The sequence below is a fragment of the Prionailurus bengalensis genome, chromosome A1 (genome assembly GCF_016509475.1).
Source record: "Prionailurus bengalensis isolate Pbe53 chromosome A1, Fcat_Pben_1.1_paternal_pri, whole genome shotgun sequence".
In the NCBI taxonomy this organism is placed as follows: Eukaryota; Metazoa; Chordata; class Mammalia; order Carnivora; family Felidae; genus Prionailurus; species Prionailurus bengalensis.
The window spans coordinates 168,540,031-168,564,116 of record NC_057343.1 but is presented as its reverse complement, the minus strand read 5'-3'; the positions used below and the strand labels follow the sequence as shown (position 1 = coordinate 168,564,116).

The 24,086-nt window shown below is 40.8% G+C and overlaps 1 protein-coding gene across 2 annotated transcripts in view; it reads left to right on the top strand.

Annotated features, from left to right (window-relative positions):
• EFNA5 (ephrin A5) overlaps positions 1 to 20,448 on the top strand; it is a 275,650-nt gene extending 255,202 nt beyond the window's left edge. The window contains exons 3-5 of one of the 2 annotated variants that reach the window (XM_043595078.1): positions 10,252 to 10,317; positions 10,727 to 10,807; positions 15,996 to 20,448. In XM_043595078.1, the coding sequence (XP_043451013.1) occupies positions 10,252 to 10,317; positions 10,727 to 10,807; positions 15,996 to 16,117 (269 nt within the window). In that variant the 3' untranslated portion in view covers positions 16,118 to 20,448. The remainder of the gene's footprint in view (positions 1 to 10,251; positions 10,318 to 10,726; positions 10,808 to 15,995) is intronic. The other variant, XM_043595086.1, reaches the window with a different exon arrangement.
• Positions 20,449 to 24,086: the final 3,638 nt, after the last annotated feature.

Genomic DNA, 24,086 nt, shown 5'->3' with positions numbered 1-24,086 from the left:
GTGGTCATACGCTTTGAAAGCATTAAGGTTCCGCACTCTCAGGTGCTTTTTTTTAACACACAAAGAATACTCGCTCTGTGATTTGATTCTCTTAAAAACGCCTATGCTTAGTTTTTAAACTCAGCCGTATCCCCTAACACAATTTTGGGATTACTCTCTCATGTAGTGTTTGAGGTACCTTAACTTGCCAAACCGTCTTAATGACTAGAGGATTTCAGGCAGGATGGCTTCACTCTTCACCTCTGATTATGATGCCCCAGTGTCACTTTTCTATCCCTAAGCGTGAGGTCACCGGATCCTCCCATCACCTTGCCTTTGTTCTCCTATTTACTGGTGGGGCCTGCAGCTCCACACAGACTGATCATTTCATGAGATTCTGCACATCTTTGGCTCCTAAAGATGCGCACATTCCTTTCATTTCCATCTTATCACCTCAACCACACATTGCAGACATGAAAAATAATACCTCCTTGAATTTTGTATATCTCCCCAGGTTTTGACTATTAGGTCACAGTTTCCAAGATCATTTCCTAAGAAGACAGCAGAGACAGGGAGGAGCCTTCCAAGAAAAGAGATCTTTCTTTCTTTCTTTCTTTCTCTTTCTTTCTTTCTTTCTTTCTTTCATTTCCTTGACCCCTCTCTCCATTTTCTTTTTTATTCTAATCCCGAGTTTTTGTTCACGTTTGGTCAACAGCTCGACAGATTCTTGTGGCCTGTAGACTCCTTCTCCAAATCCTTCCGGAAAACATGTTACACACAAAGCAGTGGATTCACAGGCACTGAGGACCCAGCAGGTCTCCTTCTGTAGGGAACTCCCAATCCGAGCAGCAGAGACACAGGGTAACAGCTCTGAGACAAAACAGAATGGGTTAGGTACTATTACCTGATAGAAACAGATCCATGGAAGAAGCCAGAAGAGGATTTTCCTGTTGGAAGAATGGGGAACTATCTCAAGTGGCCGGAGAGAGCTGGGATTTCTGAGAGGCAAAGGAAAAGGTCATATGAGACTTGGGAGCCAGGGAGGTTCTGGGAGAGAATATTGTTGGGACTAGCTATTAATGTGGATTAAAGCAGGGAGGAGGGGGAGAGTTAAAGAAAGAAATTGAAGTTGGGGCCAACTGTGAAAGACTGGCTACTGTGCTGCCCTGCAGTGCACAGCCATGAACTTTCCTGGAAATGGTCCTAGTTAGAGACAACCAGAGCAAACCAGCATTTGGTTCTTAGCCTTAGCTTTGATTTTATTTGCTCTGTCAACATTGAAACCTTCATCAAGGAAAGCATTCTGGGTGTGAAACGAAATGTACAGTCCTGGTACCTAAATGACTTCCTCTTTGGGGGAATCTAGCCTTCTAAAGAGAGAACATTCATTTGTTCAGGCCTCTGGGGTTCCATGGGGCCTGGCTACCCTTGCCCAGAGACTTACCTTAGCTCCAGAAATGGCAGACATTGAGAGAACGTAGCCTCCTGGCCAAGAAAAACAAAGACATAATTGACATGTGTAAATAGATATTTACCCAAATAGGATGCAAAAGAATATCAAATTCGGGTGCAGGAACCTTTCTCATGAACTGGTGTGGGCGTGGCGGCAGGCTGCCTCCCCTCTGGGCTGCGGTCCCTGAGCACCAGGGCTCCCTCCACTCTGTCTCTGTGCCCAGCAGCAAAGGCGGTCTCCATGCCTGGCCTCCTAACTGCTCTGTGGGAGCTACGTCCTCGTCTTTGGTCGGCATCTCTCTAATACAATAGCACGGTCACACTCTTAACATGGATTGAGAAAAGAACTCAGAGAATCTTAGCATGATTTTCAAAAGGAACAGGTCATCCAGTGCCCTTTGTAATTTTCTGAACTCTCACCCCAAAGCGCACTTACTCATATAAACCCCTTTACCCCCCATGTCCACATCAAAACTATGGTAGAATACAGTTTTTCTAATTTAGGCTACAAGTAAAAGGTCACAGGTGTCCCCCTGGTTTTCCTTATGACTAAGAACTTTGTCACAACTATCCATAACCCGACCCCTCCCCTTCCTGTAAATGTACGCTCAGAACTAGGGACTACTTGCTGAGGGAAATCCAAGTGCAGAAGGAGTGGTAAGGGCAGAACTCATTCTGTCAATCTGTGGAATAGTGACCTGATATTCTAGATCTAAAGAGATCTGTCACCTGCATTTCTAAGTGCAAGCTAACAGCCTACCGCTCCTCTAGAGGAGGTCATACTTAATTTTTTTTTCCCCCATAGGGAAACAGAGGCCCACTTAGGTTAAGCAGCTGACTGAAAGGCACCACAGAAGCCAGAACAGGTGAACCAGGAAAAAAATTGAGATCATCATTGTGCATGTACTGAACCACTAAACCATGCCCATTCCAAGGTCCCTCACTCGGGAAGATCAGGATGATAGTGGTTATGGAAACTGCAAAGAAATAATAGCTTTTTTCCCGGAGCTTCTTTGAATTGTATTAACTTGATGACTTATTACTGTCTTGCTGCCTTTGTGCTATATGATACACTGTTCCTGCTAAATACTGTATAAATGAGGAATGGAATTTGTGGCTCTCATTGCTTACCAGTTAACAGAAACTCCAATAACAGATCATAGAGGTGCCATAAAGAGCCTGTGGAGAAGGAATAATATAAATAGTTCCTCTCTGCGATTCTAGGAATTCTGCCTTTTGTCTAAGTTTTTGTTTTTGTTATTACCTTTATTATGTGGCTTCTAGCTGAAGAAGAGTTTTTGTAAGTGAGTCATTCTGCTTATTTGTTTTCTTTTTGTCAGATTATACTTCTCTGGTACAGCAGGCAAAATTCATCAAAATCAACACAAACAAGAGAGAGGGAACTATCTGACCTTAATGACCTGGGACAGTCATTTCAGTAGTGTGGCCTCAGGCTAGTCCAGGTCTCAGAAAATAGTTACAATACAATTTGTAATAGGAAACTTATTTTTCCTGTTAAAATATGTCCTGTCCGTTGATTTTTTTTTTTAAAGTAAAATATCCAGGAAGGAACTTAAAACTCTGAGCATGAGGTAATACAGTTAACAATTAAAATACTATCTAAATATTATCTCGCTTTCTGTGCCTATGTGGACTGGATTTTTCCAGTCACATCATGGAAGGAGATACGTTTAAGCTGACTTCATTTTTTTCTTAAAAAGAACTAGAAAATTCTTCCTGTATAGAGGATAATTTAAAAGCATTCTCTAAAATCCAGGTTACTTTTTGGTCATGCCTTAATAGATACCAAAGTATATGAGACAGACCCTACCCTTTTGAGTAGCAGTAGGAATAAGTTCATTGTCATTGAGCTTTAAAAGGCAAGTAAAAGTCTGCCCACCCTTGAAATAAATCTGTACAAAAGCATGATAATGTCCTGTTTGTTTTCCTAGAAATCAGTGGCAAGAAACTTGTCCTCAGCCATTTATTTGAGGTTGCAAAGAAAAAATAATTGATCTTCTGAGGCTTAGCTCCTGGAATTTAAATACTACTTAAGTTAGCATTTGCAGTGAGAATTTGGCCTAAGGGGGTGGAGAGCTAGGGAAAGGGGGGCAATGGGTGTGATGGGTGGTACCTTCTATTTTCTCTTTTGTCTGAGGCTGCACAGCTGGAACTAATTTCACTTCCCTCTCCCTGAACTTTACTCTAATTATTTGTCCCTGTTACAGTTCCCTGGTGTTGAAACACAAGTTTTAGCTCTTGGAGTACATTGCTCTACCCTTACTATACAGTGGGAAACACCCCTCTTCCTTTTCTAGTTTTTTTTTTTTTAAAGACACATCCCTAGAGCCCTATCAGAGATTCTAGCATTTACATGATATTTTAAGTTTCTTCAAGGTTCCTACCTCTACTTAGTAACCTCTTTTCCAAGTGTTACATCTGGGGCTTTGACCTTAACCTGCCAGTGATTTAAGTCTTGAAACACCACTGGCTGGGAAGGATAAAAGGTATGGGCAAATGTAGCCAGCTCCTGTGGTTGCTCTTAGGATAGAAGTTTAATAAACCTGGGGCCAAGAGCAGGTTATTAAAACATGTGAGTTTTAAACCTCAAAAGGTAAAATGGCGAAATGTATTCCATCGTAACTGGTCATTTTTGTTCTTAATATGAAAATTAGGTGTTGTGCTGCCTTTTAAAAAAGGGCAGATGGCCAGTTGCAATTATTGCTGGGATATTCTTTCCTAACAAGAGGCCTAACTTTTAAGACTTTTTCTGTGGTCTGGTAACCATTTTCCAAAAAGTCCATATGGCTTTTGTTAATCTCTATCCTACACCCACCACTTCTTCTGTTCCCTACCTCCATGCACAGATACAAAATGGATTTTGATTCATTAAATTCTGGAAGACATTTTCAGTAGTACTGTTTATTTAAGTGAGCTTTACTTTTTCAACATTTATTGCGAAAGGAATATTAATGCTTAATTCTGCTGTCGCCTGGTCTAATTTGCATGTATCTGTGTTGTATGTTAAACTACATGAAAACCTGCAGAGAAAAGACTAGGTTCTGCTAACAACTAATAGCCTATCTCTTCTTCTGACTTGCACAAATTGAGAACTATTGCCTGTGGCAAACATAATGGAAAACTGCATTTTTAATGCTCCCACACACACTCATTTCTTTAAAAGGAAGAAGAAAGTGGCTGACTATTCTTAAAAATACAATTTCTCGAGGTACCCAGATTGACAAGGGACACAGTAAAGGAGAAGGATTTTGGCTTTTAGAATTAAGATTTGGGGATGAATAAGGTTAGGCAGAGATATTAATGTTGACTGATGAGTACAGTATTGGGCCTAAAAATGTGGAGAAAGAAAATACCAGAGTATATCACCCTATCTGCTAAGCTTCTGGTTCTTCACAAAAAAGGATGTTTGCTGCCTTGATTACTTTTAGTTGCTTGAAATCTCAAAATGTTTGTTTTTAATTTAATAGCCTGTGTATAAGATAATTGATACAAGCTTTTTGATACGAAGAGAATTTTAACTTATTATTACAGTCCTTTTAGTTTACATTTGTTTTTTAACATTATTCATTTTTGAGGGAGAGACACAGAGTGCCAGCAGGGGAGGGGCAGAGAGAGGGGAGACACAGAATTTGAAGGGGGTTCCAGGCTCTGAGCTGTCAGCACAGAGCCTGATACAGGGCTCAAATTCATGAACTGTGAGATCATGACCTGAGCTAAAGTTGGACACTCAACCCATTGAGCCACGTAGGCGCCCCTTAGTTCACATGTTTTTAAGCTCATCTGTACATGCTATTTCTCCTGTTTGAGGAAGGGCATTCTGTCTTATGATTTAAGTTTACATTTGGTATCAAAGCTCCTTTTAGTTCACCCAGCAATTTGGAGTTAAAGTGAGACATGATAATTGCACAGAAAAGCACAGGTTGGCTGCATTAGCAAAAACAAACTAAGTGGCATGGGCAGGAAAATGAAAAACCGTTTTTAAGGGCTGGAGTGAAAACAAATAGATACATCTTGTAGTATTTCTTCAACAGCAGTTTATAATTACTTCTCTTCAAGGCATATTTTAAGTGGACTTGTAACAGTAGCTTGAAAAGTAACTAGGGAGGGATCTAGTTGTTTAGACATGGGAGCCGCATAAGGCAGGAGCTGCCCTGTGGAAACGGGCATGGTGGTTTTCCAGAGAGGAGACCCCGGTGCCTTAGCTTTTAAGGTCTTACTCAAGTCGGCCATGGGAAGCTTTTGGTAGCACAAAGTTGTTTTTATATAGCACTGTATCAGTTAGCTGTTGAGTTACAAATTTCCCCCAAATTTGGGGCCAAGACATTTAATATTCACAGTTTCTGTGGATGAGTGATCCAGAAGTAGCTTAGCTGGGTCCCCTGGGTATGGGTCTCCCACAAGATAACAATCATTTAAAGGCTCAGTTGAGAAGGATTCACTCTCTAGTTCCTCATCAGATTGTTGGCTGATTGCGTTCCTTGCACACTCTTGGCTGGAGGTCTCCCTCAGTCCCTTGCCACTGGGCCTCTGCATTGAGATTCTCACACTACAGCACCTTGCTTCATGAGCAAGAGAAAACAGTGCTGGCAAGAAAGAAGTCATGGTCTTTTGCAACACACTCACAGAAATGACATCCTATCACATTTCCTGTATTCTACTCATTAGAAGCAAAAACAGCTAGGTTCAGCCCGCTCTCAAGTGAGAATAATTGGAGCCAGGTCACAAGCTACCTGTGAAAAGCATGGTGCCATTATACTGTTTGCCGTGTCCACCTGATAAGCCTGTAGTGAGTTGCGATGTGAATACTGTTACATTTACAACGCTAAATCTTCTAGAAGTACTGATTTGGGGGCACTGAATGTGGTCCCCTTTATGTATCAGATTGGCTGATAAGTGCTGAGCTGACCCCAGGAGACCCAGGAAACAGGTTTTCAGGAATGGCTGGAGTTGGGGCCCCTGTCTGAGGTCATGGAACAGACTGAGGATATGCAGCCTTCATGGCCTTATTAGCATGATACTCTAAACACAGAAGACCCTCAGATTATATTTCATTACGTGTTGTATGATTTTGATTGTTTTTTTGCAGATCAGTAGGGGGAAAGGACCCTGTGGTTTGATTTATAAAGTTTCTAGTAAGATCAGGGAATGAGAGGTTGTACTTGTTTTAATGGTCCCCTACCCCTATTCCCAGCTTCCAGACTCCAAATGTGCATTTTCAGCAATAAACCGAATAAAAGGATATGAATGTGGATTATGTGACAAATGTTTGAGACAGGAGTTGCATTTATATTTTAGTTTGACCAAGTCTGTTAGAAAATCCATGTATGTTCATGGGAAGAGTTCAAGTGTAGCTATTCTTCACCTGTTGCTGGTTAAGACTTAATTTTGGTTGCTAAAGCTCCACTGTGGCAACTCAGGGAGGAAATGTGTTCTGTTTTTGTTTTTGTGTCTTTAGCGTTGATTCGTTTTTGAAAGAGAGCAGGAGAGGAGCAGAGAGAGAGAGAGAACCAGTGAGCCCCATGCGGGGCTCAAACTCATGACCTGAGCCAAGTTGACCAGTCAACTGACTGAGCCACCCAGGCGCCCCAAGGGAGGAACTGTTTTAATTCTTTTGTCCCATATCCTGTTGATTGGCTCCTGTAGGCAATAAAATTCCCTCTGATAAACACGTCTGGGACAGCTTCCCACTCCTAGACCAAGCTAAGTCCATGCCTAAAGCTTTGCTAGCAATTCACACAGACCTCCGTTATCACACCTTGGTTCATATTCATGTGGTTCATATTTATGTCCCCGGCTGGAATAAGCACCCACACAAGGAGAGGGACAGTGTGTCTTACATACCTTTGTACCCCTAGTACCTAACAGGGAAGCAGGCACATAGTAGGAATTTTAAAGCATTTGAATGAATGGATGAAGCTGTTAGTAATTATCATCAGTTTTCAAATGTTGACTATTAATTTTCTAAGGAAAGGAGGATATGGAGTTACAGATTTTATTTTAATGAAGATAGTGTTGGCCATTATAAACTGTCATGGCTCTAGAATTATCAGGATTAACACTACCTACCTCCTGAGACAAGTCAGGCACATTTTCAGCTTTTACTCCCTTGTGTCCATGTGCAACTCCTTTTTGCTCATAATTGATCCCGAGAGGATTTTCTTTATAACTTCACTCGTGTGACGGTTACAGTTTTCAATTCCTCTGTTATTTGGTGTTCTTAATGTTCACTCCACTGCTTTTTGTTTACTTGTGACCGGTGAAGCACTTTTTAGATTACCTTTTAGTCTTCAAATATTCATAATTAATAGTGTGTTTTGCACACAGTATAAAGGCATCCTACATTTGTCATCTGGGGAGTATGGGGTTAAGAAACCTGGAACATAACATGGAATAAAGCCAGACTCCTGCTTCTTAAAATCTTACATGAAAAGTTTTTAGGCTTTTTGGTTTTGTTTCTCTGTGGGGTGAGCAAGGAACCCAAAGTTATCGCTGACCTGGCACGTCCTACATTTTCAGGTTAGCTTGTAAGGGTTAAGAACTGATTGCATGTCAGGTCAGAGGTTGCAGAGGTAGCTGATTTAATGTCATCTGCGTTGTGTACTCATGTTATATGTTTTTATTCTTTGTTCATCAATTTTTCTCAGGATTAGAGTGTAATTAATAGTTATAGTATAGTATAACGTGTAAGTCACATGATTGTTACAGATTTTCTGGTGATGGGAGAGGAGGATGTGATGGAGAAGTTAGATCGGAAAAGAGGTTTTTGTTTTAAGTACATTATGTGTTTTTTTAAGTGTTATATCCTTAATTCACAGAAGAGTGTAGCAGCCTGTAGCTAAGGCCAACTGTCCATCTCTCAGAGCTGGTGAGAGATTGCTCTTCAGTTTTTCCCAGACAGCTTATCATCTGTTGCTGTTTGGTTATTCCTGTGTGCCCTACAATGATTTTTCTGTCCTGAATATACAGGATTTCTCTGACATATAAATCTGAAAGACCTGTACCAACTCCCAGAAAGTGCCCCCACTAAAATAATTAAACACTTGATCCTGCCGCAAGCCTACTGTGTCTTGCAGGGTCTTTGGTTCAATCCGTTCTTGCATGTGGCAGATCAAGTTCAGGAAGCTTGCAGTGAGTTGATCTCAGCTCCAAAGTCCATAAAATGGCAGTGTAAATATCCACGTGTCACCTTTTCACACCACCTCTCGTGAATAAGATATAAACCATCTCAAGAACCCATGGTTTTTCTAATGAATTGGAGTCACCTATGCGGACTGTATTTGTGACATGCACATGTGCAGTTGGGGTCCAGAGGAAGGACACCATTTCCTGGATCAAACCACAGAGTGCAAATATTGTGCCCTAAATAACACACTAGTTACTGTAAATGTCAGTAGAGGGAGTTTTTCCGACTTTGATTTAATGAAAGCTTACAGCAAAGCCAGCTGTTAGCACTTCTTAACTGCTTGTCAGAGGGGAGAAGGGGAGAGACAAAAACCTCTTTTCTGTATACTTTAGTCTTAGAATTAAGAGTTTTCAACAGGTGCTGAATAGTGACACTAGGGGTCCTTTACAGCTTGATGTCTTTTAGGTGGTGAATTTATAAGTTCTCCAGCACATGGATCTGGAGTTACTGGAGGAGACTGGTGTAAAATTAGTTTGGAGTTTGCATCTTGAATCCCCTCACCTATGCACTAAGCGTTTTCAATTTCTGGGCTCCCATGAGGAATCAAAATAAAGGAGAGAGAAGGCATATCAAACACTGGTCCTGACTTTGTCACTGAGGGCATTACCAAATAACCGTAAGCCATGTGAGTTTTAATTGCTGTCATCTGCATTTTCTGAAGAAACCACTTGAAGCAAACACACAGGGAGGAAAGTATGCAGCACTCGTTTCTGTAATTTCTGTCATTTCTAGAATGCATTAGTGAACATATGAGATTGTTAAGGGTCTTACCGCCCTTGGAAATCCCTTTGACATTATGCTGTGTGTACTGAGGGGAGATAATCTTTCCAATGCAGAGAAAGTTTACAGTCTTATTATCTTGAAGAGGAGAAGAAAGTTTCTTCCTCAAATGAATTATAACTTGAAACATGTTGTCATGTTTTGGTAAGCCCACTTTATTACTTCCATCCTTCTCTGTGGCAAAATTCTTAAAATAAATGTACCATTGCACCAGTGTGCTTTCTCAATAGCATATTGTACTTATAATAGCATGATGGAAGTTGCTGGGCTCGGTTTAGTCATATAGAATGCAGAGCCAAGTTCTGAGTAAAACCTCTAATTGAATTACCTGCAAAGCACTGACAGACAGGCTTTCAGGACAGACAAAGCTTTGCTTTCCCCAGCAAAAATAGGTCATGTTTAAGTTGGCCTTGTAACTATTTGTTACTGGTTTTTGCCAGCACTTTCACCTTGGGCCCCTTTTCCTGCAGGAGATGCGGAGGAGCTCTATGAAGGCCGGAGGGCTCAAGCATTATCTTCTTATTTTAAAGAAAATTGATAACAGATAAAGTTAAACGGAAGAGGCTTTGAAATAAAAATCCAAAGTATTTTCCTGTAGATTACCAACATTCTTGCATGAGTCCTTACTGTATTGAAAAGAAAAGATAGGGATGGGAAAGTAGCTCTTTCTAGCAGTCTCCATCAATCTGAAAAGTATTTTTGTTTTAACTTCTGGGAAAAAGTAGAGTATGCTCCTGTTGTTGAGGAAACAGTTTCTTGTAGACCATTTGCATTTGAAAATGAAGAATAATGTGTTGTTGTTCTCTCCTTTCTCTCTCATTTTGTCTTATCCACAGCCTCTGCAATCCCAGATAATGGAAGAAGGTCCTGTCTAAAGCTCAAAGTCTTTGTGAGACCAACAAGTAAGTTGACCAGAATGAGCTTCAGAGGGTGGCTTCATTGCGCATGCTTTATTGTGTGGTCTGGTTCACGGCGGTAAAACTTTTTTTTTTTTTTTACTGTTAAATCCTGTGTGGTATCTGTTTTGTATATCAACATCCATGTTTTAGTTTTCATCAAATTTTTTCTCATCATTCTTCATGATGCTTTTATTTTTAAGTACACAGCAGTTGCTAACTTGTTGTTTCTTAGACTGTTGTACGTGCACAGCAAATGGGAACAATATTGGCATTTGGACACATGCCATTGATTGTAAAACGATCTCTACATAAATTAAAGGAAAAAATAGAGAGAAAGATAAAAAAGAAAGAAATGGGAGTTTAAGGGTGTCTTCACTAACATATTTGGCTGTTATCTCTATTTTTGTTATAGATAGCTGTATGAAAACTATAGGTGTTCATGATCGTGTTTTCGATGTTAACGACAAAGTAGAAAATTCATTAGAACCAGCAGGTTAGTATGCTTAGAGAATCTCTTTTAACAAATGCATCTCTCTCTGGTGCTTCCGTACTTTTTTTCCTTTCTTCTTCTCCGCATGTTTGCACGTTATAGTTGCTCTGCTTTTTGCTCATTGCTAGCAATGCTAATATTACTTATATTCTACTTCATTCTCCAGTATCCTCGTGTAATGCATGTTAGATAAAATGACCTTTCTTTTTTGGACATGGGTTTGATGTAATGCAGTATCCTAATATAGAAGCCCCATCAGAATGCTAAAATCTCACTACTTTTTACCATATCCTCCGAGCATGCTGGTGAATCACTGTGAATATTAATGGATCTGTTTTCATTTAAGACAGAAAAAAATTCTATCGTGTATGCTTATAAATTTTTTTACATTATTTCCAAATCTATGGATGAAAGTAATCAAGACTGTTACATAAAATTGCAGCTAATTCAACATATTTCATTTTCTCTAGCAATTCACGTGCAGTCATTGAACTGATCGAAAGACCTTCATTTCAAATATTATTTGTGCTATTGTTATCAGTAGCAATTGGTCTGGAGAAGTATAATCATGTTGCCCAACACAAATCACACACTTGTGGCTCTTCCAAATTTATGTCATCGACCCAGTGCAATGTGATCCTTGATGGCTGAGGCAAAATAAGTATTAAGGATACATTTTTTCTACTGCTGATCTCCACACACCCAAACTTTCCTGTCACTGAAGAAAAATAAAACCCACAAAAGCACTCATCAAAGTATTTACACTGTAACTACACTGTAGTGTACTGAGTATAAAATGGTGCTGTATACTATCCATTTGGTTATAAATGTAACTAGACTGATTTGGACGGATAGGAGTCCTGTATCCACTGTGCAGTGAGGACTGTACCTTGATGCCCCCATATGCCTACCTTCCTGTGGTTTCCTCTCTTTGTCCTACTTGGCTGGAGATCTTGACTGGTTTCCTTACCCAACTCTCAAAGTTTAATGGAATTAAAATTATTTCTTCTTCACAGAAAGATGGGAGCCCCCCTCCCGCCCCACCTTGTGTGAACAGAGACTTTTTTTTTTCATCTATTTATAGTGGAACTTCTCTTTTTTTATGGTCCTAGAAATTAAAGTGTTGTGTAGTCCACTTTCTCTTTGGAATATTGTTACTAGGACAGTCAGTGAGCCTTAGGGAAACTTACCCTGAGTAAATGTGGTGCCTCAGGACATAAAACAGCTTTCACATTAAGAGTCAGGTTTTCTTCCCCAAGCATTCTTGTTTTTCTAAGGCAGGCATCTTACCCCAGCACAAATGGGAGGTGTGTACAAGAAAGCTCTGAGAGGCCTTCTTGGCTCCCCAGGGATCAGTTAGCTGCTTTAGAAAGTTGCAAGGAATGAATGCCGACACAGAGACATTTTAATTGTGTCCTGGAAATCTGGAAGCATTACTGTGGCTTTTCATGGTACGAGACTCCTCACAAGCTTGCGGACTTGGTCCCTCATAGGATGTATGAGTTAGAGGGGCTGTCTCCTAAGGACCACAAAGTCTACACTCTTCCCTTGATAACTGAGACTTGCCCAGGCTGCATCACTAGTTTGAGACTGATCCAAATTTAATGTTCAAATTTCTCAACTCCTATCCCAACGTGAGTGTAAAAGTAGGATTTGCTTACCGTCAGTAGAAACATAGATGTTCATAAAGAGAACTTTACTCTCTTGCATTTCTTAGTAAGTCAGGTGTAGAATGACCAGCAGAGTCAGGCATAAGTTGTAAGCGTAAGTTATTCTGAATTAGGGTTTTTTTTTAATGCATATCGTGGCAGATGTAGGCATATCTTTCCAATAATCTTTTTTCCAGGTAAATTCCATTGCCTATCAAGAGAGCAAGAGACTATTTAGAAATAATAGATTGCGTGTTCTTCTCTGGTAACCAGTAGCTACACTGAGGACTGCTCTGCATTAGGAAAATTACCTTTGAATTCAAATAATGGTAAAATGCAAGATATTAAGATGCATTCATACGTGAGCATATTTCACGGTCTTTGGGAAACAGGTTTTTTCACTGAGCATTTAAAATCCATGATGGCCCCCAAACCTACGCACATATAACTGATGGAAGTTTGAAGTTCAACAGAATGTGGTGTGTGTGAGTGCATACGTTGGAGAGTGGAAATGCGGGTGCACACGTATAGGGATCTGTGCAAGAAAAGCTCGTGGAGTCAGTTGTGACTGTATTTAAGGGCTTTCTGGCGAGCATCTTCACTAAAAAAGTTATGACAAGGTTGAGCTACCATCCCTGGCTATATGAATGCAGTAATAACTTTGAGTAGTTCATCTTATTCCTCATAAACTTCAGTCAGACTTGTGGCTTTGCACCCCTGTGTTGAATGTCTGAGTATAGACCTAGACTTTATGAATGCAGAAAGCCTGAAAGGATCCCACTGCATGTTCTCGGTAATGTGTACTAATTCACCTGTCTTTGGAATGTATTTGTCTTTTTTGTTTGCTTGCACACTCTGCCTGCCAGTTTCCTATCATCAGGGATACAGGATGATCTCAGGGCAGACATATGCCACATAATATGCTCCAAAATATCGCTCGTGTTTTCTCAATTAACCATTGAAACCCTCATATTGTAGAATCCTGGTAGGCAGGAGGCAAGGCTTGATTTGGTTTCAGAGGAGGAATATTTTCTGCTTTTAAGCTACACTCACCATTATGAGTGTTAGAAATTCTCTGATGTTTAGATGTGATTTCTATTGGGATAGATTTTGCTTAAGAATCCTTCCTTAGAATTTTGGAATTGCTCAGATTTACCCAAATGACAGCCAGTTTTTCATCTTGCTGCGCAGGGGCCATGGAATCTTCCAACAGTGAGGCCCTGCTATAATCAAAGGATGGTTTGTAGAATCCCGAGCCAGGACCAGCCTGTTACAGAGAGAAGAGAAGAACCATGATGCCCTAAAGGGACAGATTTTCCCCCTTTGAGTGCAAAGTGGCACTTCCTGGTTAGTTGTTTAGAAAAGGGTTACTTCCAAAAATCGATCCACAATTAGAAGACTGAAATGTACATGTAACCTCATGCTTCACTTGTAGGTAAAACAAAAGCTTTCCTCCTCTCAATGTCCGCAAGGTCATTCACCCTGTCTTGTGCTGCCTGGAGCACTGGCTAGACCTTGCGGAGCATCTTGGAGGAACAGGGAGGGCAACTCTCCTTTCAGTGCATGCTGAGTACCTGTATATTACCTAAGTACCTTTTATCAGTATACATCCACACTTCACAAGGAAGAGGGTTGGGTAACATGGTAGTGAAAACACGATGGAGAAGAACCCAACAGCTGATGTAATTTCAGGTGTATAAATATAAACGGTATTTCAAAATGAAATCTGGAAGCCTCAGGGTTTCTGGTTGGTACAAATTAAACCTGAAGTACTCTCTATTGTTCTGATGGACAACACATCAATGCTCCTGAAGTGATCTGGATTTTAATTTCAGGGCCATTCAGGGCACTTATGTCTAAGTCCTGCTCACTACCTATTTAATACATTTGCAAGGCTGACAGAAGAACAGAGGAGAAGAGACCGCAAGTCGTTGGCTGCACCATGTGGGGCTTTATATTTTTTTCCTCTGTATCCATTTAACTTCCCATTCTTGCCTCCTAACCTTCTCTGGTCTTTTAAGCCAAGAGCCACTCCACGCAGGTTTGCTGAGGTCCAGGAAAGGGGAGCAGACGTGACACAGAGATGCAGGAGCTTCTACGTGAGGACAGGCTCAGGTGCTAAGAGCACTGCAGGGCAGAGCCTGGACACTGCCAGGATCTATCGCCTAGTTCAGAGTGGCAATGAACGTGATGAACGGGAACGGCCTACCTGAGCATGTCTGAAGCAGGGCCAGCCTGTGAGCCTGAAAAGTGGTCATTGCAGGACCAAGAATAGGGAGTGTGATGGTGATGATACCTAGTGAAAAAGAAAGCATCCTCATTGCGACTTGTGACAATCTACAGGAGTTTGAATTAACAGTCCATTAAGGGGTTGTACGTGGGTCCTGCCAGGATATTTAGGAATTATCCTTTGAGGTCTACAAAACTGACCCAAATTACTAGAGTCTCACTTGGAGTGAATACAAGATGACAGTCTCTGCACTCTTACAGGAAGGCCCCCTGATGTTGAAATAAAATCTACAGCTGAACCCCTCCCCCCCCCCACCTTGGCCCCAAGAACGTGTAATTCAGAGAACATGCAGTCTAAAAGCACAAGTTAAGCCAGGAGGAAGGAAGAAGACCAAAACTGGAGCAGAGCATGGTTCCCAGGCAGGCCTCCAATCTATCTTTGGGTACTAATTGCTGCAAAGTTCCTGTTTCAAAGTTAAGCCTGTTAATCATGCAGATCAGGAAGGCTATCCAAAGTCAGAGGCAGCCTCGTAGAACACTTTATAGCTAAATAAAAGAAGCTTACCTCACTTAATCCATTTTATTTAGAGGAAAATTTGCATCCACGCCGATAATTTATGTGCCAAGCTTCAGCCTGATAAAAATAAAAACAGTCAAGTTCAAGTAATTTAATCCTGGAGATACAGGGTTTGTAATGGAAATAGCACCGTAATTGATTCCCAATTGTAGGCAAACTAGTGGGCACCATTTATTGAGGTTTAGTGGGCATTATGTGTAGTTAATTTAAATGCGGTTTTGGCATTTAATTTTTCTTATCTGACAATTCACGTAGGTAACCAACAACCAGGCATTCAACACTAATCCTCTGAAACAGCTAGAAAGCAGGAAACGGGCAGCCCATTCTGGTCAACCACCAACATGCCAATATAACTACAGCCTCCCTTGCCAAACATGTTACTTGCTTCTCCGTGGCATCTTGGGTTTAAAAGGTGCATTCAGGTATCTCAGCTTTGTGCAAGGTGTGTTAGTGAGCAAACCAAAGGAGATCACATGCAGAGGTTACAGTCTGTGTACAATTTTTCCCCTCACTCTTTAAGGAAAGTAATAATATTGCTGAAAAAGTCCAATTTTCTCTGCTTCTCCTTTGTTTGCTGTAAATAATGAGTGATTATGCAGACATGAAAGTCAATGGTGGCACAAGGTTCATTACCCTACTTTGCAGAGGGTGGCGAGGTCTGTTAACAGCAGGCTGCTGCAAGAGAGTTATTAAGGATGTGAAATCTCATTGGAATGTGTGCTTTCTATTTGAACAGATGACACCGTACATGAGTCAGCCGAGCCATCCCGCGGTGAGAACGCGGCACAAACACCAAGGATACCCAGCCGCCTTTTGGCAATCCTACTGTTCCTCCTGGCGATGCTTTTGACGTTATAGCACAGTCTCCTCCCGTCACCTGTCACAGAAAACATCAGGGTCTTGGAACACCAGAGATCCACCTAACTGCTCATCCTAAGAAGGGACTTGTTATTGGTTTTTTGGCAGATGTCAGATTTTTGTTTTCTTTCTTTCAGCCTGAATTCTAAGCAACAACTTGGGGCCAGGAGGGGCTAAAGTAGTGGCTGCTCCCCTACCCCATCCCACCCCTAGCCCTTGCCCTTGACTTTCTCTCACCCCTTCCAAGTTAAATGGACTCCAGATGAAAATGCCAAATTGTCACAGTGACACCAGTGGTCGTCAGCTCCTGTGCATTCTCCTCTCAGAGCCCACCTCCGTTAGCGTCCTGTGTCAGCGGTATACGGACAAGGAAGAATAGTGGCAGATGCAGCCAGGAACAGCAAGGCCCAGGAGGGTTGTGCTCTCCCATACAATATTTATGCCTTCTCATTCAGGACTGTAAGCTGATCGTGCGGGGCATCGTGTCACCGTGTCGAGTCCAGAGGGGAGGTATTAAGAATAGATATAATATTACACCCTTTCCTCTAGGAGTACATAAATGAACAGGCTTCTAAAAGGTTGAGACACTGGGGGTTTTTTTGTTTTGTTTTGTTTTAAGATGACTGTCTTAAAGCATTCTTGACGGCAAAACTTGTGCTCCATGAAAGAAGCCTTTTTTTCTAGAAAGCAGGTCAGGTGCGGGAATGTTAGCACAGAGCAAGTGTGAGAACAGAGAAAATTAGGTTTGGTGGGGGTGTGTATGTGTGAGTGCCTCTAATTTTTTTGGTGACTGGGCAATGCACACCAGATTTTTTTTTTTCCTTTGAATACAGATCACCATGGTGCTACAATTTTTTTTTTTTTTAAAGAAACTCAAAGAGGCATTTTTATGAATAAAGTGACCTTCCCCAAGGCTGACAAGCCAGGGTTGATGAGTGTATAATGGAATAGCTTTGGATACTCCTCTGGGGGACAATATGTACCAAGGAAAGGAGGTCAGTGGCCAGAGGAGATGTGATTTGGCTTTGCTGGAGCGCCAGTGTGCTGTGGCCTTTCCCCGACTCCCACCCTAGTACCCACGTTTTGCTCCACACTCCACAACTGCAGGGGCTCAGACACACACCCCTGTCACCAGGAGAGTCAGTCAGCACTACTTGGGAGGGCTAAAGGGAAATTTGGAATAAAAATTCCAAAGTTTGGAATAAAAAAATTTCAAGTGTTGATTTTATATTCTTTCCCTTTCTGACACAGCCTGAAGCGTAGGGGGAACATGTGTTTATCTGTGGGAGATAAACAAGATGGAGTCCCAAAGACTTTAACAAAATATTTTTTTAAAAATCCACTAGAATAGAAAATACATTATTTAGATATACTTTATGCTGAGAGTGAGTATATATGCTTGTCCTATTTAAACTTGTGAGAAAAAAAGTGGTATCCCTTGATACATTTAGAAATTTAGGGGGCTATCTTGTTTCATTGTGGGGGCGGGGCAGAAGGAGAATAAACGCAAGATGACCCTGTTTGAGGAATCTTAGCATGGCCAACAAGGGACATTTCCAGTTGGTTACCAGGAAATACAAGCTTGGGGTTACTACTGGTGAGGCTCACAAACTGAGCTCCAAAGCCTAGACAGGGGAAAGTGTCAGACCAATGAAAGAAAATCTAGCCTTTTTACTAACTGCCCGGCATGTCAATAGAAACCATGCCTTTCAAAATAAAACAAACAAACAAAAATAAATGCCATGATTATGTCATAGGTGAAAAGTTGGAAGCGGTCCAGGAAATAAGGCTTTTTAAAAATATGTATTTGTTTTTTTTAAATGTCTAAATGAAAAAAGAGAGGGGTCACAGTATGGACAGACTTTATGAATGGGAATTGGCTACGAAATTGTGAGTAACTCTGAATTAGAAAAATATGTGAATGAAAGGCAGCTGTAAAGGCACTTGCACCCTGGAGAGTTGTACACATGTTGAAATGTAATCTGGGCTTACCTGATCCATGTGGAATGGATGTTACTGCCGGGTCTGTTCACACTTGGAACCATGGCAGTGAGGCTGCTGGCCTTGCAGATACCGTCAGTGCTGTTCCCCCAGACATCAGGAGCTTCTGTGGAGTGGCAGAGTCTTGTCACAGAAGGCAGCCACCATTTCACTGAAACAAAAGTTCACAGCATTGGATTCTTTTTTTCCTTTAACTCTGTATATGCTCAGCACTCTCAGTAATACCCAGTAATACTTCTTTTTATTAATAGTTAACCGGCTTGTTGGTCCAGTGGGATTTGAGTGGGGGTGGGGGGGCGGATACCTTCTAAAATGGATCAATAGTCAGAACCAAAATAATACTGCATGTTCTATAACCACAAGGAAATCAAATGATCCTATAATGATTCCAGTTAGTCATAACTACATTAGCAGTGCTAATTTCATTTTAGAAATGGTGACTTCTGTGGTTTTGCTAGCATTTGTCTCTAACAAATGATAAAATAATTACTCATGGCCCTCTCTGCCATTGTCTTTCATTTTTCACAGTGAAATTAGACCCCTTTACTTCATCATGCCACTACAAATTAAGTTTAAAAAGGAAAAAAAAAGCAAGACTATCCACACCAGTAGACAGTGTGCTTCTCTACCTTTAAGTGATGTAATTGTAGGTAATGCTTGCCACGGAGTTTCCAAGAAAATGATTGGTATCAGACAGTTTTCATCTTGTCCAGAAAGTGCTGGTGGCCTTTTATGGTAGTGTTACAACCCTCTGGGGGCTTAGGAGGATGTCGATGCAATTTTGTAGCAGCTTTTAATTCAAAAAACAACTCAGAAGTCTGAAGGGCAGCCTGAGCTGCCTCTCGGCCCCAGTTAGTCAAACCCCAGCGACCTTTGCCCCTGGTTGCCAAGGGCTTTGCAACATGAAGCAGGGAAATAAGGATCTGTCTGTTTAGTGGATACTGTGTATCCTTTAATAGACCAGGTAACAGTTCGTGTTAGTTTAGACTATTGTTTTGTACTGTACTTTCTTGGGTGGCAGAGGAAAGAAAAGTAAAACATTAAAAAAAAAAAAAACTGCGTTCTTTAAATTCTGTATTCTTAGCGACCTCTGTTGTATATAGTGTTTGATAATAAAGTATTAATTTGATTCTTATGTCTTTTGTAAGTGAGAACAATAGTCTTTCAGGATACAAAACATGCATTGAGGCTTTGAAACATCCAATGTATACGTGGCTAAGAAGAGTCACAAATGGCTGAGACACTGCTCCATACAGGACTCGTGTGTGGTCATCACCCGCCCAGTCGTAAGACTCCATCATCTCGGGACCTGAAACAACATGACTTTTTTGATCAATATTTTATCCTCACTGTTTTCAAGGTCTGATGTTGGAGCCCTGTGGTGTTCTTCCTCCCCCAGCATGTTGGTTTAAAAAGGTTTAGGGAATTTAGTAACAGTTCTGGATTTTGGTTTGGTTTTCTGTTTGTGGTGGTTTTCATAGACTGTTTCATTTCTCCCCAGGAAGAGGTGCCAGAATCCCACGTGGCTCAAGCATGGGAAGGGTTTCAAGCCAGTCCATTTAGGAAGGTTAAATGGGAGCTGTTTCCCTGTGTCATTGTGTAAGGAAGAGTCGCACAGTACCTGTGGATTTTCAGGGACTTTGTTTTTCTCTGGTGCCTTAGCAACGGCAGCAGCCATTTTCATTAGTTTCTCCAAAATTAATAAAACAGTTTAAATTCCCCTCCATTCATTGCTCTCAGAGCTGTGGTCAGTCGTTTTTTCTTTTGAAAACCACCTCCACCAACACCCCCGTTTGCCTACCACCCCCCCCCCCTTTTAGATGTTTATTTTTTTTTGTCTCTTTCCTTCCGCCCACATTTTATTTTCCCTCAGAACCGTGAATGGGCAGGTCTGTCTCTGGTTTGGCATCACTGAGTTTTTCCCATGCATTTGCCCAAGAGCTGCTCGGATGTGAGACAAATCTCCCTACAATGGGCTTGCTCCCATTGTCTGTACAGTTTAATAGATGCTGGCATGTTGGAGGTTACCCGTGAGTCAAAATCCGCTTTCCATGCTTACTTTTGACACCCCATTGAAGCCACTCATTGTGTGTGCGTCTGGGTGTGAAGTCCAGCTCCGTGTGGTCCTGTGCTTGTACTGCCCTGCTTTGCAGTTCCTTTGCACTTACTCATCGAGTGCTGTTTTGAAATGCTGACATTATATAAACATAAAAGAAAATGTAAAAAAAAAAAAAACCCACACACAAACCAACCCATACAATCTGTATTTGTATATACACGTGTCCGTACAAGTATACCTAAATAAAAATTAAAGATTTTCATCATTTTAATTGGAGCCCTCCTTCTACTTTGTTCCTTGAATGATGCCTTTATTTCAGGGGCTACTTGTACTCTGCTGATTTTTCAAAATCTTTGTGGATAGAAAAGATTATATGATACGCACAAGAGAAGGCCTGAGAAGCTCCAACGATGCAGGGTTAGAAATGGCCAACTATCTGGGCACATTCCAGTTATTCTGATGAGAAAATGGTGAGATTCAAGCCTTGTCTCTGTATCTAAGCCTTAAAACAGGTGCTATGGCAAAGCCCTGCATCCTAAAACCACTTAAATACATGAAGAGCTAAGTACAAAAATTATGTTCTTTCACCTCGTGTAGTTTTTCACCCCATCAAAATAGAGACAGAATGGGCATTTTTCCAGCAAACATCCCATACTTCAGAGAAATAATAGCAGTAATAATAATCACTTCAGTACAACACTGAATGCCAAATTCTCACTATCCAGGAAGAATTAACTTACCAGTGTGTGACCTTGGGCAAGTCACACAGTATCTTTAGGACTCAGTTTCCTTACCAGTAAATAAAAGAGTTCTTTAAGTGATTTCATTTTCTGAATACTGCCCTTGCTGGGCACTGCAAAGCCCATTTTGCATCTGAGTCATGTGAGTTTTTGTCTTTGATGACATTACTATAAGCACAATTTGAAAATCACATGTGTAGAGGGAAAAAGCATCAAATATCTGACATAATAGACAACTAATGCATTTCAAGACTTGGCTTTAATTATACCATGTTAACATTAAACTCACTGAAAGCCTTTTATTATACTTAATTATTTGACGGGGCACTAAACACTAATTATAACTTACTGTAACCTTTTTTTGCTAATGAAGAATGACAGCTTTACAGAATGAGGAACAACTCATTTAAAAGAAAAAAAAAAAAAACTGTACCAGAATACCTATGTGATATTTTCAAACCAGAACAGCATTACATGGTCATTATCATCTTCACCTTCATCATCAAAAGCATTTAAGTGATCATGACATTGTGCTCAGTGCTGCGCAGAATAAAGTTAATGTTTACAATTTGTACTTACCAAGTTTACAAAAGGCAGACATGTATAAGCGTAACATAGTAACTATTTATGGAGGAAATCTAAAGCTCAAACATTTATATTGCACATAAATAAGAGGAGACTGGGATTTTAAGATTAGGAAGCTTGGAGTGAAAGTAAGTTATCTTTACAAATTGTCAAAACGGGGTTAGGAGCTTCTTACAAAACAAAACTCTGTGATTTAAAAACTGTGGGCTGTATGAGAATGGTGAAATGCGTGGAGTTAAGTTTTCAGAGTAGCTAAAAGGCGACCGTGGGAATGAGAAAACCCAAGACAACACCTGAGTGGCACAGGCACGGAAGGAAATTATGAAGCTGTTAGTTCGGGGAAATCACCACAGTGCCCTACAGAAGTAGGGGAAGTGATGAAAAGATGACAATTTTAGATTCTGCCTTAATACTCATGCTGCTCCTGAACCTGAGACTACACCAAATTGTGAGATGTCCAGGACCTCAGCGAAGGAGTAGGCTACAGAACACTCAGATTAGAGAAGAGGGATAAAGTGCAGAACATGCAAAATCGGGGGCTAATATAATTTTAAAGTGACTGTGAATCCCTGACGAAGAGGCCACTTCCCAACAGATAATGTTACCCACTCTAATGGGAAAGCAGTCTGGACCAGAGGTGGTACCGTGAGCAGCAGTGTTGCAGGAACCACACTTTATTTGTTTGGTAGATAACAAAGTATTTAGAAAACTTGAGTCTTCTAGCACACCAAATTAAAAACAAAAAAAAAATCATAGGGGAAATGTTAGTGAATATAAAACACATATGTATTTGAATCTCTTTTCTCAGTGATAACGATTTGGATCACCTCAGTATGGGAATGTATAAAATCTAGGTGTCATAAAATGTTCAAGATCATTCTGACGGATTATGCAGATTGTTCTGGTTTCTTAGGAATTATTTGCCAAACATTTTCTTTGAGATTATTTGCAAAGCTTACTCTCATATTCTGTTGATAACAGAAGCATCCTTCAAGAAAGCATTGGCAAAAATGCTGTGAAACCCATTATGATTTTTGCAAACCCATTTTGATTCCCCTTTGGAAAACAAGTGCTTCAGAAATGATTATAAATAACTAATCAAGTCAATATCCTCCATCAGTTTTAGTTTGATACTTTCTGCTATATTGAGACCAGTGGTTAAATCCATATTTGTGTCCATTTTTTTTTACTCTTTTCATTTTTTTAGGTGAGCTCTGCACCCAGCGTGGTCTCGAATACACAACCCTAACATCAAGAGTCACATGCTCTACCAACTAAACCAGCCAGGTGCCCCCATATATGCCTATTAAAATGGAATTATTACTGCTGATGGGCCCTGTGAGCAGTCATTTTGCAATAATTGTGTTTCTTTTTTTTTATACAGATGATAAATTAATGCACAAGCTTTAAAAAAAAGGCATGGAATTGCATTGCCCAAGAAATCAGTTAAGGGCATCACCCATGGGCTTCTTTGCTTTGGGGGAAGGGTGGTTAGTCAAACCACTCATTTAAAAAAGAAAAATAGAAAGAGAGAGCATCTCAGTAAACAAAAGAATTTGCTTGCACAAATTCTACTTCTAGGCAAGTCCCCTCTCTTCCTCTCCTTTCCAAAGGAAAACAGCTTCTAAACCCTTCCCATACAGCATTTCTGGAGCCACCCCTTACTAATAGGCAGAAGACAAGGGTCGGAAGGCTTCGTGCACAGCATATCCCAATGCAATGACCCTTTAGACAATTTCCATCAAAGACTGTCATGCTCTCCTCCCCAGAACCTCAGTACATGCCGAGTACATGCTAAGAGTGAAACACAATTTCATTACTTCTCATTAAGAACCATCCCCAGCTCCATTCCAATTGTCCCCTGAGTTCTGCCATCTTCCTCCCAGCAAAGCATTAGTTAGGGTTCACCCTGAGGGAGAGTCAATAGGATAGTGTCACCTAGTTCCAATAAAAAGAACCTTGAGTTACTCTTCTCATGGTCTACTTTTTGACTCAATTTAATCCCTCAATGTGGGATTTTCTGCAACATTAATTAAAGAAACCTTTTAAGCAACACAAAGCATATCCTAGCACCTGGAGCAAGGATGCCACATTGGAGCTATAGTAGAAGCATGGGATGACTTGACAGTTTGGGGTCCAAGTACCACCTCACTGAGGCTGTCAGAGTTAATTCATAAGAATCCAATCTAGAGGGTGGCCCTCTGAGTCAATAATGTGTTTTGAAATATCCTGGATTTTAGTCATGATTATTCAAGCAAGAACTCCATGTCACTGGGTAACACATGGATGCTTGTCAATCTTGACAAGAACACAAAGAGAGGAACCAACACACACACACACACACACACACACACACACCCCAAACTCAGAGTGATTACAATGGGAAAACAGAACAAAATATTTCTGCATGCTGTTTTGTTCAGAAGTACCAGGTGCTCCCACAAACCGCACAGAACATTCGAGACGCAGATAGCCAAAATCGCTTTCTTTCCTTCACAGCCATGAAACAAGACACTAAAATGAGAAAGAACATGTTTCTTCCTATACCCATCTTAGAAAACACATTTCATCAACACCTTAGTAT